At 45.0% G+C, this 17882-nt stretch overlaps 1 protein-coding gene across 1 annotated transcript in view; it reads right to left on the bottom strand.

Annotated features, from left to right (window-relative positions):
- RAB12 (RAB12, member RAS oncogene family) overlaps positions 1-17882 on the bottom strand; it is a 1061182-nt gene that overhangs the window by 190643 nt on the left and 852657 nt on the right. The window contains exon 5 of the mRNA XM_044066526.1: positions 4191-4295. Within this exon, the coding sequence (XP_043922461.1) occupies positions 4191-4295 (105 nt within the window). The remainder of the gene's footprint in view (positions 1-4190; positions 4296-17882) is intronic.

Below are 17882 nucleotides of genomic sequence, written 5' to 3'. Positions count from 1 at the left end.
CTGGTCTTTGAGGGTTGATACTCTTGTTTGCGGGAGTTTGATTAGTCTTGTAGTAGTGTCTATTTCTGCCCCTATGAATGAAATATGCTGTGAGGACGATAAGGCTGATTTTTCGAAATGGATAGAAATCCCTAAACGGAAACAAAGGTTGATCGTGTATTCTTCTGGCTTGCAGTAGACGATGCCTGGTGGTGGCGGTGAGGAGCCAGTCGTCCATATATGGAAACACCTGGAATCCCATCCGCCTCAGGTGAGACGCCACTACTGCCATGCATTTGGTGAACACCCTGGGGGCGGAGGTGAGACCAAAGGGCAGTGATCGAAATTGGAAATGACTGGCTCCCAGCCGGAAGTGCAGATGATCTCGGGAAGCTTTGGCCATTTTGATATGGTAGTAAGCATCCCTGAGATCTATAGGGCACATCCAATCGTCCTTCTGTAAAAATGGAAGGATCGATTGTAGCGTGACCATCCGGAATTTTTCCTTCTTCATGAAGGTATTGAGTTTGCTGAGGTCCAAAATTGGCCTAAAGTCCCCCTGTTTTCTTTGGAACTAAAAAGAACCTCGAGTAAGTTCTGGATCCTATCTGGTCTGCCGGGACTGGTTGGATGACTCTTTTTTTCGAGCAGCCTTTTTATTTCTATGGCTGCTTGATTTCGCAGACTGGGTGGAACATCTGGAAATCTCCTCTGATGGGGGGGTATTGTGATAAAGGGAATATTGTGTCCTCTGGTTACTATGCTTTGTACCCAAGAATCCGTTGTAAGACTTAGCCAGGCGTCTGGGTATAAAGATAAGCAACCCCCGACTGCCTCCAGAGTATGACAGTCGGGCCTCCCTTCAGGAGTGCTGGAAGGGCTTCCCAGGGACGCTATCCCTGTCGCCCTGGTTCTGCGGACCTCCTCTGTTGCCTGGGCAGCGTCCTCCATTTCTGCCTCCTCCTCTGCCTCTGGAGGGTGCGTCGCTCTGTGTGGGCTGGTAAGATCACTGAGTTTTACGGAACCACATTTTTCCGCCTCTTTGCCCTTTGGGGTATGGTCTGGTCGGAGCGGAAAAATGGACCCCTACGGCAGACAGGGTCTTACCTTCTTGCTCACACCGAGTGAGTCTCTCTTACTTTGGGACCAAACAGGGTGGCACCATCAAATGGGGCACTGGTAAAGGAAGGCTTGAAGGCTTCCAAGGAGCAAAGGCGCATCCAGGATGGTCTCCGTAGAGCAATCGCTGAAGCTGCAGCCCTACTCGATCCTTCTGCTGCATATGAAATGAGCCTCATGGACGAGTTTACTATCGACGAGAGGGTGTTAAGTTGTGCTGTTACCCTGGAGAGCATCTCCCAGGTCTTTAATGAGATCTCTCTGAAGTCGTGTAAAATGCGTGAGGTAGTTCAGCGAACGCATGGAAAAAGTTGCTGAACTGAAAACGTGCTTCCCGTATCTGTCCATAGTCCTGGAATCCTTATTAGGAGGATGAACAGAGGAAAATGACTCTGACATTTCCTTCTTCGTGACTGCCGCTACCACCATAGCATCCACTGTGACTCCTTTCGTAAGGTAAGCCTTGTCTCGGGGAGCAGTAATGTATCTGTTCGGCTTCCTAGGGACTGGTTCCACTGTATCTGGGGTCTCCCACGCCCTTCGAGCTATCAGTTTATCGAAGGGCGGGGTCACCCAGGAGGTAGAAGGCTGAGCCCCAAATGCCTTCAGCAACACCGATTCGTCCTCAGTGGGGGCAATGGTCTGCCAATCACCCCTCTGTTTCAAGATCTCCAGAATGTCAGCAAAAGAGACATCCTCTGAGGGGGACCCTGGAGACCACTCTGTTTCCTCCAAATCGGTGTCTGATGTGAGTGATTCTTGTGGAGAATCAATGTGCCTCCTTTTGCACAGTCTTTTCCTCAGGACTTCATCAGAAGGGGCATCTGGTGAGGCTTCCGAGGAACAGGGGACACCCCCTGGGGTTGACTGAGGCATTGGGTCTCTACGCTTGGTTGGGATCGCCGGTACAGAAACAGAACGCGCTCCTTTAGGGAAGGAGAAGATGACTCCGATGAGGTGAATGTCTTTTCAGACAAGACCTTCCTCATAATGGCGAAGGCACCGGAGCCCTGGGCCGAGGACTCCACCGGATCCGAAGAACACGGTAGTTTCCCCGAGACCGGGACCACGGGCTCCGACCCAGAGGACGGAGCCGAACTAATCTGAGCCGAGGCCCCGAGTGGAAGAGTCGGAACCGAAAGCTCGGTTCGACTCTCGGCCTCAGAACCAAGGAGAGATCGTCGGCTTCGTGACTCCTCGATGGGCTCCGAGGGAGTCGAGGTCAGTGGTGCCGATCGCACAAAAGTAGGCATCGGCACCGAGGGTTCTACGATCATCGGTTCCTCCTCTGCCGGCTCTGAAGACTCGAAGGGTCTCGGAGGAGGATCTGCTGGAGATACAGGGAGGGCTTCCAGTTTCGAGACCAACTGGGATGAAACCGCAATTAACTTGGACAGCCGTATTCTCCATGAGCTTCTGTACCACACGATCCACATCAGTGTCCGATAAGGGTCTGGAAGAACGGGTCGAAGGGGCCGAAGATGTCACCGACCTAAGGATCGATGGAGGAACCTCCGACACCAGGTCCAAGACCTGGATAGATAATCGCTTGGTGCTCAGCCCCGAGGTCTGTGGAGCCGGCGACCAAACCTTAGAAGACGTGCTCGGAGCTGATGACTTGGACTCCGACACCTTCAAAGTCTTCGACCCCTTTGAAGACTTAGATGTCTGATCAGCCTTTTTCAAGGCTTCTTGAAAATAAGGCTTTAATAAGCCCCTCTCTATCAGCTTCCTGCGGCTTTCCATCATGACCCTTCCACTGAAGGAGTGACAAATAGAGCAGTCCTCCTGCAGGTGGAGAGGGCCAAGACAGTAGACGCAGGAAGCATGGTTGTCAGTGATGGAAATCTTCTGTCCACACTGACACCTTTTAAATCCAGATTTAACTTTTTCAGACATGGCTGAAAAGAAACACTTTACTAATCAATCTAAGGTTATAACAATAATTATACAACTCTAGGTTACTAATGATTATGAACAGTCCTAATTAACTATTAACTATAGATATATGAATATAAGACTATGACATATATATATATATATATATATATATATATACACACACACACACACACATACAGGAATAACGAGTAAATATCAAACACACAACTATTAATTAGCTAAATACTAGGAGAAGGTTTACTAAGTTCTAGTACTACTAACTGTCAGAGCCCTGACAGAAAAAATGGGCCCAAGCCCAATATTATTTATATAAATCTCTAAAGATAATTAAACCTGGCAAAAAACACACACACACACACACACACACACACACACACACACACACACACACACACACTAATCTAAGTATAACACTAGTAAAAGTTTTAAACAGTTCTAATATTAGCAAAAAATTTAGAAAAATAGCAAAATTGTTAACTGGCCCGAACTCTCTCGATGCGATCAGCTGCAGCGGCAAACTAGATCTGAGGTATTATAGAGGAGGATCATGGGATATAGACTGTGCCTCAAGCTTTCCTTCAGATGCAGAGCTTGTGAAGCGGCCGACTCGGAGCCGAGGATCGGCTCCGAACCCGTGTGTAAGAACAAAGGCGAGATGAACAATTTCACATGCAGCAGCAGATGTGGAATCTGACAGGCAGTTTAAAGCAATAAAGTGCAAGCAACTAACAAACATGGGACTGGCCTAAATTTTCAGTTGATAAAGAGCTTGTACTATTCAATGAAGCCACACATTTTTAGGAACAAACTTTGCCACTTTTTCAAATCACAAAACATCACCAATAAAAAACACAGCATACATTTACATTTTACTTATCAATAATTACTTATTGCACAAGAGCAAAAGAAAAACTCGCTGTTAGCTTTAGCTTTCGTCACTTGACTAACTGTACATACTGCATTCTATTTTATGCTGTGTAAATTACTCCGATCTGTACATTACAATTTTTTTTTATTCTATTCTTGTACTGTTGCGTACCCCAGGCAGTGGCTGAAATGGGTGCATTCAGATCACAAAGTATTAACCATAAGCCTGCACTGACCTTAAGAGTAAAAGGGAAAAAACAAGCTATTCTAGTCAACATGCACGTTTGGGTAATCATCCCACTAAGAATATAGATACGTTTTACCTTGTTTAGGATGTCGTCAACAAGTTGTAAAAATATTTCATCAACGTTGAAATTATCTTTTGCACTTGCTTCACAAAATCTCATCCCAGATATCTGTTGTGCAAACTGTAAAATATAAAAAACACAATTACTTTCTGTAACATCTGCTACTTTGGATAAACAGCACACTGGTCGATTGTTAAACAAAGGGTGCTTTAACATGATGTGCGTGTGGGTGGTGGGAGAAGGGTTCCACGCATTACCAGTAGCAGCTGTTTCTGGAAATGCTGCATACTATAGGATGTACCAGTAGCAGCTGTTTCTGGAAATGCTGCATACTATAGGATGCTTGCAAACTGCTAGGCCATACTGCAAAAAGGAGCTGCAGTATTGCTGCAAAGGGTTTGAAGGTGCGAAAGTGCATTTTTAAAGGACACAAAGGCAGGAGAACGGGCTCACTGCAGTATCATTGCTTTATTCTATAACCTGTGTGAAAAGTATGCAGGTGGGTGCCAGTTTAGATTAGCCTCCACCCCCAACCAAAAAAAAAATAGTCACAGCTCTTTCACTTGTATGTCTCTGCTTGTGATTTTTGGTGGATGAAGTGTACATTTCTAATGTTCATCTCCCTGGTGAAGTACACTAATGCCATCTATCACCAGGGGGTAATGCCACCTATCAGAGTATTAAAACTTTACTATAACCTCTGAATTACAGAACCAGTGTGACAGTCTGCAGAATCTTGCCATGGACATGCTGACCATACTTTTTTTAATAAAGTCCTGTGTGGGTGTGGCACATAATGCATGGTCTTCAAACGCTTTCCAGATGAGTGCCGCATCTGCTGTTTTATGATCTGAACCATGAAACTTAACACAGCAGAAAAAGTTTTGATGTTAAGAATTATGAATCCCACTTGGGGTGCACCCAATCATATTGGGTAATTTTTCTCTACTGTGGGGAAAATGTGCATTTGCCTAACAAATACAGATAAATCTAAAGGTAGTTCTGAAAATTTTCTACAAACATGGTGTTCAAGTACTAAAATCAAACATGAATAGAAGCAGTCCTTGACTAGTGAAATCTGTTTTATAGCTTTAAAAAGACTTGAAGTCTATTAAAAAAAAGCTCCACGTACAGTTTATGGAAAGCTGAGGTAGCAATTTTTTGTTCTGTATTTACTATGCTTAATTTTTACATAAAACAACTAAACTCTTCAACATATAGGTGGTAAACAATGGATCTGGTTAAACTGGAAAATGAATACATCTTTGCCTTACTACAAGCAGTTATGTAATATCTACGATATTTCGGCAATAATAAAAACAAGTTTTTAATCGCAGTAAATATTTCTTGAGAAGCACGCTGCAGACAGCACATGATTCATGCCACAAAGCAGTAAGATCTGCAGCCATTCATTATGGTTTTAGATTCTTATCTACAAGATTTAACCACTTACTTACTGGACAGAACAGACAAGCCCTTTCTAGTACATCAACTAAAACTAGATATCTTCCACAATCATTTCAGAAGCTTCTCTTAAAATACCAATACAAGCCTGAAAATGCTTATTCCTATCCAGGTGAGGTTCTGCTTGCTGCTCTCTGATACAGGTTTTTTATTCTGTGAAACAGCAACAATACCTTGGCAAAGATGATCTGACAGTCTGTATATTACACTTGTGAAGGAAAGGCAGTTTTGCACACTTCTTGTTACATTTGCAAATAGGAAAGGTGCACTGCTCAGATCACACTTTTCAGGCAAGGCCCGGACCAAAAGGCAATAAAAAGCAGCAAATATAAATGACAACATGAAGCAGTAATTACAGTCAAAGTGAAAGGCAAATTAACCACTCTGAAATGCACAATACACAAGGTCGTGGCATCACAGACAAGTTTTAAATTACTCAAAAAATATACGAGTGCTCACCACATAAGCTGATTTTTGAGATGGCCCACTACAGTCAATAAAACGCTTTGGATGATTTTCCTGTCTGCTCTGTCATGGCATCTACCCTTGAAATCTTGAATTCCTGAGTTGAGGAATGCACGGTCTCTCTCAGGTCAAGTAGGGCAATACCATAGCTAGGATGGGGTGTTTGGGGGGGGGGTGACTATCCCAGAAGCAAGCCTTTAGGGGGTCAAAAATGTCGTATCAGAGGAGTTGCCATTTGGGCAAGAGTACAATAACAGCAGTCATTTAAGCAGACACAATGTGGTGAGATGTCTGCAGTGTTTGGCATGTTGCAATGAGCTAGTATAAGCTCTTTGTAATAGTCAGAGGACCTGTTTTGGTCCTTAACTTTGGGCTGATAGGGTACCAACTTATGATTCTGAAGTAGGGGTGCCCTGTAGCAGGGGCAGTATGTGGACATGACAGATGCCCAGTTCTTGACCCCAATCCCACACAGAGGAAAGCCTATAAGAAATCATGCCACCTGTATAAACTTGAATACTCCCTCACAGAGTGGCTTGCTGTCCTAACACAGCAATTACTGGCATACGGGCAGTAAATTACACCATTAAGATGAGATAACAGCTTGGAGATAAATTATTCAGTGGAGGTCTGAAATGAACAGCCCCTTCAAAAACATGCCTAACAATCTTCTGTGGGATCAAACTCCCCCCATTCAAAAGATCATGACCTAGGGAAATAGCCAGAACAAGTACCTTAAAAACAGAGTAAAGGCCTGTCATAAAAAACTCCACCTCTCACCCCAGAAGGAAAATTCTGTTAGTGGTAACTTCTCCAAATATTTATAACATTTTTAATCTTGTGGTAATTATGCCTACCACTCCTAAGTCAGGAAATTCAAGAAATCAGTATCACTTCAGTCTTTGATGTTTGCCAAGAGTGTTTAACTCTGCATTTATAACATACCCAACCCAAGAACTGCCTCCTCCTGCAGCTCATATGGTGCTATCTGTACTGCTGTATAAATGTAATTGGAAATTATTTTATCAATACAACTGCTCCTGGTACTAATGGAAGTATATAGATATCCCTGTTCAACACCAATCTTTACTATTATTATTTTTTTAATCCTCCTCTCCCTCCCACCAGACCCTACATAGCCTCATGCTGTTCTCCATGACTTTCACACTCAGTTGCCCTTGAATACCCCAGCATCTCCTTTCTGGAAATACATGTGACCATCCACAGAAGTTGAACTGAACATTATTCATGGTTATGCATGAGGACTGAAAATCCATTCGGGAGTCACTAGTGCAGGGCTTGTAAGTTTTCATACCTACGGAGCTGCACAGTCATTTATCCCAGCTATGGAGACGGCTACTGCAACAACATGAGGATATCATTGCTGGTTGCTCAGACAGTGGCTATTGCAACATGAGGATATCATGGCTGGTCATTCAGACAGCGGCTACTGCAACATGAGGGTATCATGGCTGGTCGCTCAGACAGCAGCTACTGCAAAAACATGAGGATAACATGGCTGGTCGCTCAGACAGTGGGAGGTTTTCCTCACAACTCTGACCAGGATATGAGGGCTAGCCAATGTCTGCTTTATCCTATTTCCCAGCCAGTCCTACTGGCAATGTCATCTCCATTCCAGTACTTGGATTGCCAGAGGCTGAGAGAGATTACCTGCCTCTGTGCCATCAGGCTGGATCACTATTCTACGTTCTGCTTGCATATCATTTGTTTTTTTTTCCTTTCCGTATTGCAGGACACAAGTCTCTAGATCTGTCCATTTCCATAACTACTGCAATTTTCATCCTTTGTTGGACAATTGCATACTTTTCATACCTCTCTTTTCTTAACAGTAAGTACTGGATGATCACATACCTCTCACTACTACTTCAGTTTTGGTAATTCTTTGTAATTCCTGAATCTACAGCTTCTTCGCTACAAGCAAGGTACAAGCAAGCAAAATTTGAGGGTAATGCTACTCAATGCCAGAAGTCTAAACCTCAGAATGCATTCACTCGAGGCACTCCTTAAAATGGAGAACATCGACATCTGTGCAGTGACAGAAACCTGGTTCAAGGCTCCAGAGAGCACCCCTGCCATACCAGGCTATAATTCATACCACACCTTTCAGCCACCTAACCTGGACCGAAACACTAAAGGCAGAGGCGTGTCCATACTCATTAAGGATATCCACACCTCCATGCTAGTTGCTCAGCATAATGCATCTGAGATTAACCAAGTGCAACTAACACTGGGCAAGACTGCAATCCAGTTTGTAGCTTGTTACAGATCCCCCACCATGCCCCAGGATTCCCACTCCTCATTTCTTGATGCACTGGAAAATATTAGGGTACAACCCAACACATTAATTAATGGACAATTTCAACTACCCCACCATTAACTGGGAAAACTACTCATGTACCATCTCTTTTGCTCAACGTTTTCTGGAATTCATAAATTCCAACGCCTTGGATCAACTTATCCACACCCCCACCAGGGGCAGCAATATCCTAGACCTGGTCATTACCAACATGGGCGACTGGTGTTCCACACCAGAGGTCAATTCCTCATGGGTCAGATCCAACTACAAGCTAATCATCCTAGACATCCACATCCCACCCCCACCCCTCATTAGGGAAACCACCGTAAAAAATTTCTCTAATGCCAACTTCACGCTTAAGACAGAAGTGGAAAACTTCAAGACACCCATGCAGACGGACAATAGAGGTACGACTGCTGAATCCTACACAATTGCACTTTATAAGCACTTACACGAGTGCATGGATTGTGCTATCCCTAACAGAACCAAGATGCTATCCTCCAAAAAAGGGAAGCCAATCTGGTGGTCTCCTGCCATAAACAAACTCTACAACAGAAGAAAGAAAGTGTTGCAAAAAAAAAAAAAAAAGAGTAAAATCCCATGACTGGAAGACTCCCTTGGTCAGCTTCAGTAAGAAGCTGAGATCCCTCATAAAATCTTCCAAAGCCAGTTACGAAAACAAAATTGCCACTGATTCTAAAGACAACCACAAAGCATTCTATAGCTATGTCAAGAATCTCAATGGCAACACTCAGATCTGCTCTAAGTTACAGCACAATGGCACTAAATATACAGAACCAACTGATATTGCCAACATCTTGGCAGATAGGTTCAGTGCTAACTTTACCCCTCTCTCACCCCCTAAAGGGCCCATCTCTATACCGGAAGAATGCAAAGTTCCTGTAATCACGGCTGCACAGGTAAAAACCACACTCTCCAAAGCCAAGGACACAGCATCCATGGGACCTGACAACATCACAGGCTGCATTCTACACGAGGTACAGAATGAACTGGCACCCCACCTAAGCACCATGTTCAATCATAGCAACAAACTATCTATCTATATCAAACAAAGCTCCTCATTAGCACTCTTCAAGAAAAATCTTGATGATTGGATGGGAAATAGGAAATTCACCCCGGGGATCAACTCTGGGGCTCTGCTCAACAGGGGCACAGGAAAATAATTTTCTTCGGTGGCGAAAACCGGGGCACCTTTTTGGCTAGACTTATATAGGCCCTAGGGCCAATGGGTTCCTATTACGTTATCGAAATATAATGTAATCGAACGGCCAAAACATTGAAATGGCCACATTTCAAAGATCATATTGTGGGATCACAGTACAGTGAAGATTGGGATATTTGTCCTTTCCTCATTGTAGTGCAATCTTGGAGTTGGAATATATATTTAGTGGTGTGTGTGTGTGTGTGTGTGTGTGTGTGTGTGTGTGTGTGTGTTGGGGGGGGGGGGCACAGCCCCCCACAATAAAAGTTTTGAAATGTGGCCATTTCGATGTTTTGGCCATTCGATTACATTATCTTTCGATAATGTAATATGAACCCAGGGCCAACAGCCTAGTACCTACCTATGAACCTATGAACTTGTATACTTCGTTTGTGCAGTATGCACTGTATTAACCAATCCACATTATAGTGTCATTCAGTATACAGACACTCAGACAAAGGTATGCTGTAACTGGCCGCAAGGTGTGTAACCCTTTCTAGCTTTGTACAGAACCTGAATTTACTTACATACCCTACTTTTATACATAATTTTGTGAGCTAGACAGACTATCGAAGCTGATATCTCCAAAACCAGAGAAAGCTCTTGCAAAAAAAGTTGAATATGCAGTTGCAGCAATCACACCACATTTATTTTGTAACACACTGCAGACATTTGGAAAAATATTTATCCAGCCACTTTTAGAAACCCACACTACCACTTACTACAGAGAGTATGTTGGCTGGAAGTGCCTGGTAGGCCAACAGATTTCTTTCATCCTTATTCCATAAATTAACAATCCAGCAATTATGCGCCCCCACGCATGAAAAGTATCAAGAAAAATCACAGAGTATAAATGCCTTAAAAAGAAGTTATGTACTCACCATAACGTTCCATGTACTCGCCATAATGTCCCATGTTGGTAGTCCATCTCGCCCTTCATTTTTACACATGGGTTTGGAGCCAAATAAATGCCTTAAAAAGACGTTATGTACTCACCATAACGTTCCATGTTGGTAGTCCGTCTCACCCTTCATTTTTACATATGGGTTCGGAGCCGAATAAATGCCTTAAAAAGAAGTTATGTACTCACCATAACGTTCCATGTACTCGCCATAACGTTCCATGTTGGTAGTCCATCTCACCCTTCATTTTTACACATGGGTTCGGAGCCGAATAAATGCCTTAAAAAGAAGTTATGTACTCACCATAACATTCCATGTACTCACCATAACGTTCCATGTTGGTAGTCCGTCTCACCCTTCATTTTTACATATGGGTTCGGAGCTGAATAAATGCCTTAAAAAGAAGTTATGTACTCACCATAACGTTCCATGTACTCGCCATAATGTTCCATGTTGGTAGTCCATCTCGCCCTTCATTTTTACACATGGGTTCGGAGCCGAATAAATGCCTTAAAAAGAAGTTATGTACTCACCATAACGTTCCATGTTGGTAGTCCGTCTCACCCTTCATTTTTACATATGGGTTCGGAGCCGAATAAATGCCTTAAAAAGAAGTTATGTACTCACCATAACGTTCCATGTTGGTAGTCCGTCTCACCCTTCATTTTTACATGGGTTCGGAGCCGAATAAATGCCTTAAAAAGAAGTTATGTACTCACCATAACGTTCCATGTTGGTAGTCCGTCTCACCCTTCATTTTTACATATGGGTTCGGAGCCGAATAAATGCCTTAAAAAGAAGTTATGTACTCACCATAACGTTCCATGTTGGTAGTCCGTCTCACCCTTCATTTTTACATATGGGTTCGGAGCCGAATAAATGCCTTAAAAAGAAGTTATGTACTCACCATAACGTTCCATGTTGGTAGTCCGTCTCACCCTTCATTTTTACATATGGGTTCGGAGCCGAATAAATGCCTTAAAAAGAAGTTATGTACTCACCATAACATTCCATGTTGGTAGTCCATCTCACCCTTCATTTTTACATATGGGTTCGGAGCTGATCCTCAGCTCAGACTCGGCCGATTTACAAGCTTGAAGACTTCTGGTTGGCTCATGGCCAAGCAGGTATCCCATAGTGCACCAGTACAAACCCCAGATCTTGTCTGCTGCTCACTAGAAGAAATAACTATAACAGACAAACCAATACTAAAGGGTCTCCAACCAAAGATAACCAAATTATTATTATCTCCAGATCTTCCAGGATGGGGGCAGGAGGGCGGGTTGGTAAAAATGAAGGATGAGATGGACTACCAACATGGAACGTTATGGTGAGTACATAACTTCTTTATGTTGTGTAGTCCAATCTCACCTTCATTTTTACATATAGGACAGCATCCCTAGCGCCTTATTCTTGGGTGGTTCACTGGAAAATACTCCTAAGCACCGTGGAGCCAAAGGATGCCCTACCTCTGGAAGCTAAATCCAATTTGTAATGTGTAATAAAAGTGTGAGGGGTAGCCCACGTAGTTGCTGCACAAATATTATCAAGTGGGACCCTGGCTTGAAAGGCTGCAGAGGCAGATAGCAACCTGGTAGAATGAGCCTTGAACCTGCAGGGTAAAGGTCTGCCCTCCAACTGTAGATAAAGGCTATGCAACTGGAAATCCAGTTAGATAGTGTCACTTTAGAAACTGGTAAACCCAATCTGGAGTCAGAAAAGGAAATGAACAGTTGATCTGATTTCCTAAAATCCTTGGTCCGCTATAAATAAAAATGTAGCTGTCTATGAACGCCCAACTGATGAAAACGGTATTCAGCTGCATTACAGCAATTAGGGAAGAAAACTGGGGAGTTCTATGGATTGATTTACGGTAGCAGGGGAACAAACTTTGGGGACAAAGGAGGGATTAGTACACAGTGACAAACTGGTCTTTGTGAAAGATCAAATAAGGTGGCTTAACAGACAAGGCTTGCAGCTCCGATACCTGTCTAGCTGACGTGATAGCTACCAAAAACAAAGTCTTCTAAGACAAAAATTTCAATGAAGATGAGTGGGAAGGTTCAAATGGGGAAGTCAGTTTGGACAACACAAAATTTAAATCCCAAGAAGCCACAGGTTCTTGCAGCGGTGGTCTCAACAGAGTGGCTCCTTTCAAAAAGGTCTTGCATAGCTTATGAGACATGAAAATGAGAAATTGCCGCCAATTGGACTCTGATATTGGCAGCGGCAGATCCTTGCTGAAAAAGCTCAGACAGAAATTCCAGAATCACAGGGACAGAAGCAGTGTAGGGATCTACATTCATTCTCTGTGCCCAAATAGAAAGTCTTTTTCATTTACTGCCATAAAGCCTCCTAGTTGAAGGTTTATGGGAGGACATAAGAATATGAAATACTGAGGATGATACATCATGAAGTCTGACTAGGGATTGACCTGGAGCAGCCACGCTGTCAATTTGAGGGTGTGGATTGAGGGATGTAGCGAACCTGACATACGAGTCAACAGATCTGGATCCAGGATCCAAGGATCATCCAGGAGAAGAGGCTTGAGGAAGGGGAACCAGACCTGATGAGGCCAGTAAAGAGCAATGAGGATCAACTTGCTTCCCAGCCGACTGGCTTTCTGAATCACTGAGGAAATGGAGGAAAGGCATACAGAAGTCCCATGGGCCAATCGTGAGCCAAAGCATCTCTGGGTGTCTTCCCTGGAGGGGGAATGAGGGAAAAAATAGCTGCTGCATTTGGCATTGACTGGACTGGCAAAAAGGTCGCAGCAAGGCTGTCCCCATTCTTCGGAAAATCTGTTCCGCTGTTTCCTGTTTCAGAAACCACTCATGAGGCAGTAGAATCGCCCAGCTGAGCTTGTCAGCTATCACTTTGGTCGTCTCTGAAATGTGCGCTGCAACCAGAAAGCATTGGGAAGAAATCGCCCATTCCCAAACTCGCTTGGCCTCTCGACAGAGTGGTAAGATCTGGTACCACCCTGTTTGTTGATATACCAAACTACCGACATGCTGTCTGATTGTATCGCAATAGTCCCTAGAGGAAGAAGGTCTTGAAGTGTTTGCAACGCCAGGAGCACTGCCCTCATCTCCAGAACATTGATATGTAGGTGAGCCTCGTGTTCTTGCCATGTGCCTTGGACAGTCCTGCTGAAATAATGCCCCCCCCCCCCCACCCGATCTGGGAGGCATCCATGGTCACAGTGGCAATGGGTTGGGCAGGAATAAAGGGGGCACCCGTGATAACTGGTTGGGAGCTATCCACCAAAAAAGGTCCTTCGTGCATGATTCCGTCAGCAGGACAGAATGACTCAGCGGGAGATATTGGAAGGACCATTGGGAAGACAGAAGCCACTGGAGAATTCTCATGTGCAACCTGGCTAAAGGTACTAATAGAATGGTGGAAGCCATAGTCCCGAGGAGCTGAAGAACCCACTTTGCTTTGACTTTCCGCAACGGGAGAAAACGTTGAATTTGAGAGATTAAGTTTTGTTCCCTTTCGGCGGGGAGACGTGCTGTCATGTTCACTGTGTCTACCTCTGCACCTATAAAAATCACAGATTGAGAGGGCAATAATGCAGATTTTTCCCAATTTATGGAGATCCCTAACTGAGCACAAAGTTGAACAGTGGCGTCCCTGTTTTGGAGGAGTAGATGCCTGGTGGGGGCGGGTCAGGAGCCAGTCGCCAAATATGTAAACACCTGGAATCTCCGACGTCTCAGGTGAGCTGTCTCTACTGCCATGCATTTGGTGAACACCCAGGGGGCTGTGGTGAGACCAAAGGGCAGAGCACGAAACTGATAGTTACTGGCTCCAACCTGGAAGCATTCATGGGTCCTGGACGCCTTGTGCATTTTTATATGGTAGTAGGCGTCTTGGAGATCTAGAGAGCACATCTAATAGTCTTTCCCTAACAACGGGAGTATCGACTGTAGTGTTCCCGTACGAAACTTGTCCTTCATGGATTCGTTTAATCTGATGAGGTCCAATATTGGCCTCCAATCTCCAGTTCATTTTGGTACTAAAGAACCTGGAGTAAGTTAAGGATCCTATCTGGTCTGCTGGGACAGACTGGATAACTCTTTTTAAGAGCAACTTGTTGATCTCCACAGTTGCCTGATCCCTGTGACTGGGTGGTACATCTGGGATATTCTTGGGAACAAACGGTGGAAGGGAAAAGGGTATGATATAACCTCTGGTAACAACTCTTTGTACCCACTTGTCTTGAGTGATATTTAGCCAGGCTTCTGGATACAAAGAAATGCGACCCACGACCGGCCCCAGAGAAACGCAGTCGGGCCCCATATCAGGAGCGCTGATAAGGCCGTCCCTGAAAGGGATCATGGCCTTGCTGGTATTTCGGGCCCACCCCTGCCTCTAGGGCGACGTCTCCCATTTCTTCCTCCTCCTCTGCCTCTGAAGGAGGGTTCAACCTGGGTGCCCGGAAAGCCCCTCTGGGACTTTTTGAGCCACATTTTACCGCCTCTTTGACCTTTGGGGTATGGTCGAGAGGGAAGAGTAAAATGTACTTCCACAGCAGAAAGCGTCTTTCCTCCTTGCTCACACCAAGTGAGTGTATCCTTCACCTTAGAATCACACAATGAGGAACCATCAAATGGGGCATTGGTTAAAGTAGACTTGAACGGTTCTGCAAAATTACACAAGCGCATCCAGGAGTGACGCCTCATGGCAACTCCTGAACCCACTGCTCTACTTATTCAATCAGCTGCATAGGAGATAAGCTGCATGGAGGAGTTAACTATAGAATTTAAGGTGGACAACTGAGCAGAAATCTTGTCAGGGACTCCCTCAGTACATGCACCTTGTATAGAATCTCCTAACTCCTGGAGGAGATCCCTGTGCAATCTCATGAAGTGAGTGAGATAGTTCAACGATCGAAGGGTAAATGCCGCTGAACTAAAGATACTCTTCCTAAATCTGTCCATCAGTCGAGAATCCTTGTTTGGCGGATGAACAGACGAAGAAGTCTCTGCCAGCTCCTTCTTTGTAGCCACCACCACCACCATGGCATCTACAGAACGGCCTTAGACAAAAACTCTTTACCAGGAGGGGCAGATAGAAACTTATTAGGTCTCCTGGGGACTGTCTCCACGGCATCAGAATTATCCCACACCTTTCGACTAACTAGCTCCATCAGTTTGACAAAAGGTGGAGACACCCAAGAAGCAGAAGGTTGAGACCCGAAAACCTTCAGGTACACCGAATCCTCATCAGAAGGGTTGACAGTGGGCCAGTCGCACCTCTGCTTAAGGATCTCCAGGATGTCCACAAAGGAGACATCATCAAAGGATGACTTGGGGGACCCTTCCGACTCCTCGAGGTCAGTGTCCAATGTCAAAGACTCATCCTCGGAGTCAACATGCTTCCTCTTACATAAGCTCTTCCGGGAGGCTCCTCAAAAGGACATTCCGGGGAGGCCTCGGAAGAGTGGGGGCCACCTGCCGATGGCTCCTGAGGCTGAGGGTCTCTGCTGTCTCCGGAGAAAGTAGGAGCTGAGACCGACGTGGGTGCTCTCGGGGGGAGAGTGCTGGTACCACTGGTAGAAGCTGGAGAATGAGACAGCATGCTCCTCACCATCTCAAACGCAGACCTCTCTGGCTCCAAAGACCTCCTCCGCTCCTAAGAGACAAAGGTTGACATCGGAGCCAGAGTCGTAGGCTCTGAGGTGGATGCAGGGTCCGAGCTCACCCTGGCCGATGCACCGAGAGGAAGGCTCGTAACTGAAGATCGATTCCAACCCTCCCCGTCGGCGCCGACAGGAGAGCTTCGGCCCCTGGACATGATGGATGGCACCGAGCGTGTCGGAGCCGAACCTGGCTCCAAAACAGAGACAAAGGAAGCTGGATCCGAAAGTTCCTCTGGTGGCACCAAGCACTCCAGCTTTGAAGGGCCAACATGGCTCGGAGGAGGAATAGCAGACAAGGGCAAAGCTGGATCGAGTGGCTCCGGAGCCGACTGGGTCAGAGCCAACAATAATGAGCCAACAATAATTTTGGTAAAGCAGACAACTTCAAGAATCTCAACACTACACTCTCCACATCTTCTTCCGAAAGGCTCTTGGAAGTCCTGGAAGACATAGTAGGGGATCTTGACCTGGGGGCACTGGAGACGTCAGTAACACTGAAACCGATAGGGAATCAACAGACCAGCTCCGAGTAGCAGATTCAACTGCCGACTCAATCGGTTCAGAGGTTGGCTCCGAAACACTTGGAACCGACTCTGACACCATAATGGTGCTCTCCATCGGCTCCGAAGGCTGTGGAGTCAAGGAGGCAGATTTAGAATGTTTAGGAGGCGGCTCCAAGACACCAGCCGGTGCCAGAGAAGGGCTTTTTGAAGATTTAGATTTGCCAGACTTGGAGGAAGCTGGAGAACTGGATAGAACTTCCTCAAAGGATGGTTTTAGTAGACCCTTGAGTATAAGCTTGTTCTTTCTCTCCTGTAACACCCTAGGAGAGAAAGCATGGTGGAACAAGCACGATTCCTGCAAGTGGATGGCCCCTAAACAGTAGACACAGTTACTGCGGCCATCCGTGAAAGACATCTTTTGGGAGCATTTCATGCACTTCTTAAAAGCCAAAGGTTTGCGCTCCTTACTCTCCTTAGACATTCCACACACACGCAACACCCAGGAAAGGAAGAAGGGGAGAGGACTAGGTCCTCTAAAACGGGCCTAGCCCTACAGAAGGAAGTACCACGAGGACTAGTTCCTCTAACTTAAATGGGTCTAGCCTGGTGGAACAAAAAGCTAGGTCTTCTAATTTAAACATACCAGAAAAAGGAAAAACTCACGCACACAGAAGCTGAATGACTATTTAGTAAAAATTTTAAAATAATAGCTAACGTACTAGGGAAGGAAACTCTAACCCTAAATAATTAACAAGTGGATCCCCACCAAAAATACAACCTCTGAGGAAACTAAACTGACCGTTTTTGGGTCTCCATTTGACCATCAGAAATAACAACTGGAGCCCCTGTTAACTACCAGCAGAAAATTGCCAAAAACTAACACTCTACCTGATATAGGAAGAACAAGGTGCAACGGTGCCTATAAGGAACTCTAAACTGGCACACAGGATACCAGACTAACAACAAGTTTACACTAAGATAGCACCAAAAGGGCACACAACACAACTGCCTAGGATAATAGCAATCCTAACAACACAACATTAACTCTAACTATACATGTAAATAGAAAGAATTTGACACTTAGCCAGAGACAAGAGAAGCACGACCGAACCCCTCAACGTGGTAAACAAGATCTGGGGTTTGTACTAGTGCACTATGGGATACCTGCTTAGCCATGAGCCAAC

The sequence above is a fragment of the Protopterus annectens genome, chromosome 3.part1 (assembly GCF_019279795.1).
Source record: "Protopterus annectens isolate FY-2018-M chromosome 3.part1, PAN1.0, whole genome shotgun sequence".
In the NCBI taxonomy this organism is placed as follows: domain Eukaryota; kingdom Metazoa; phylum Chordata; order Ceratodontiformes; family Protopteridae; genus Protopterus; species Protopterus annectens.
This window is presented reverse-complemented; position numbering and strand designations above follow the sequence as displayed.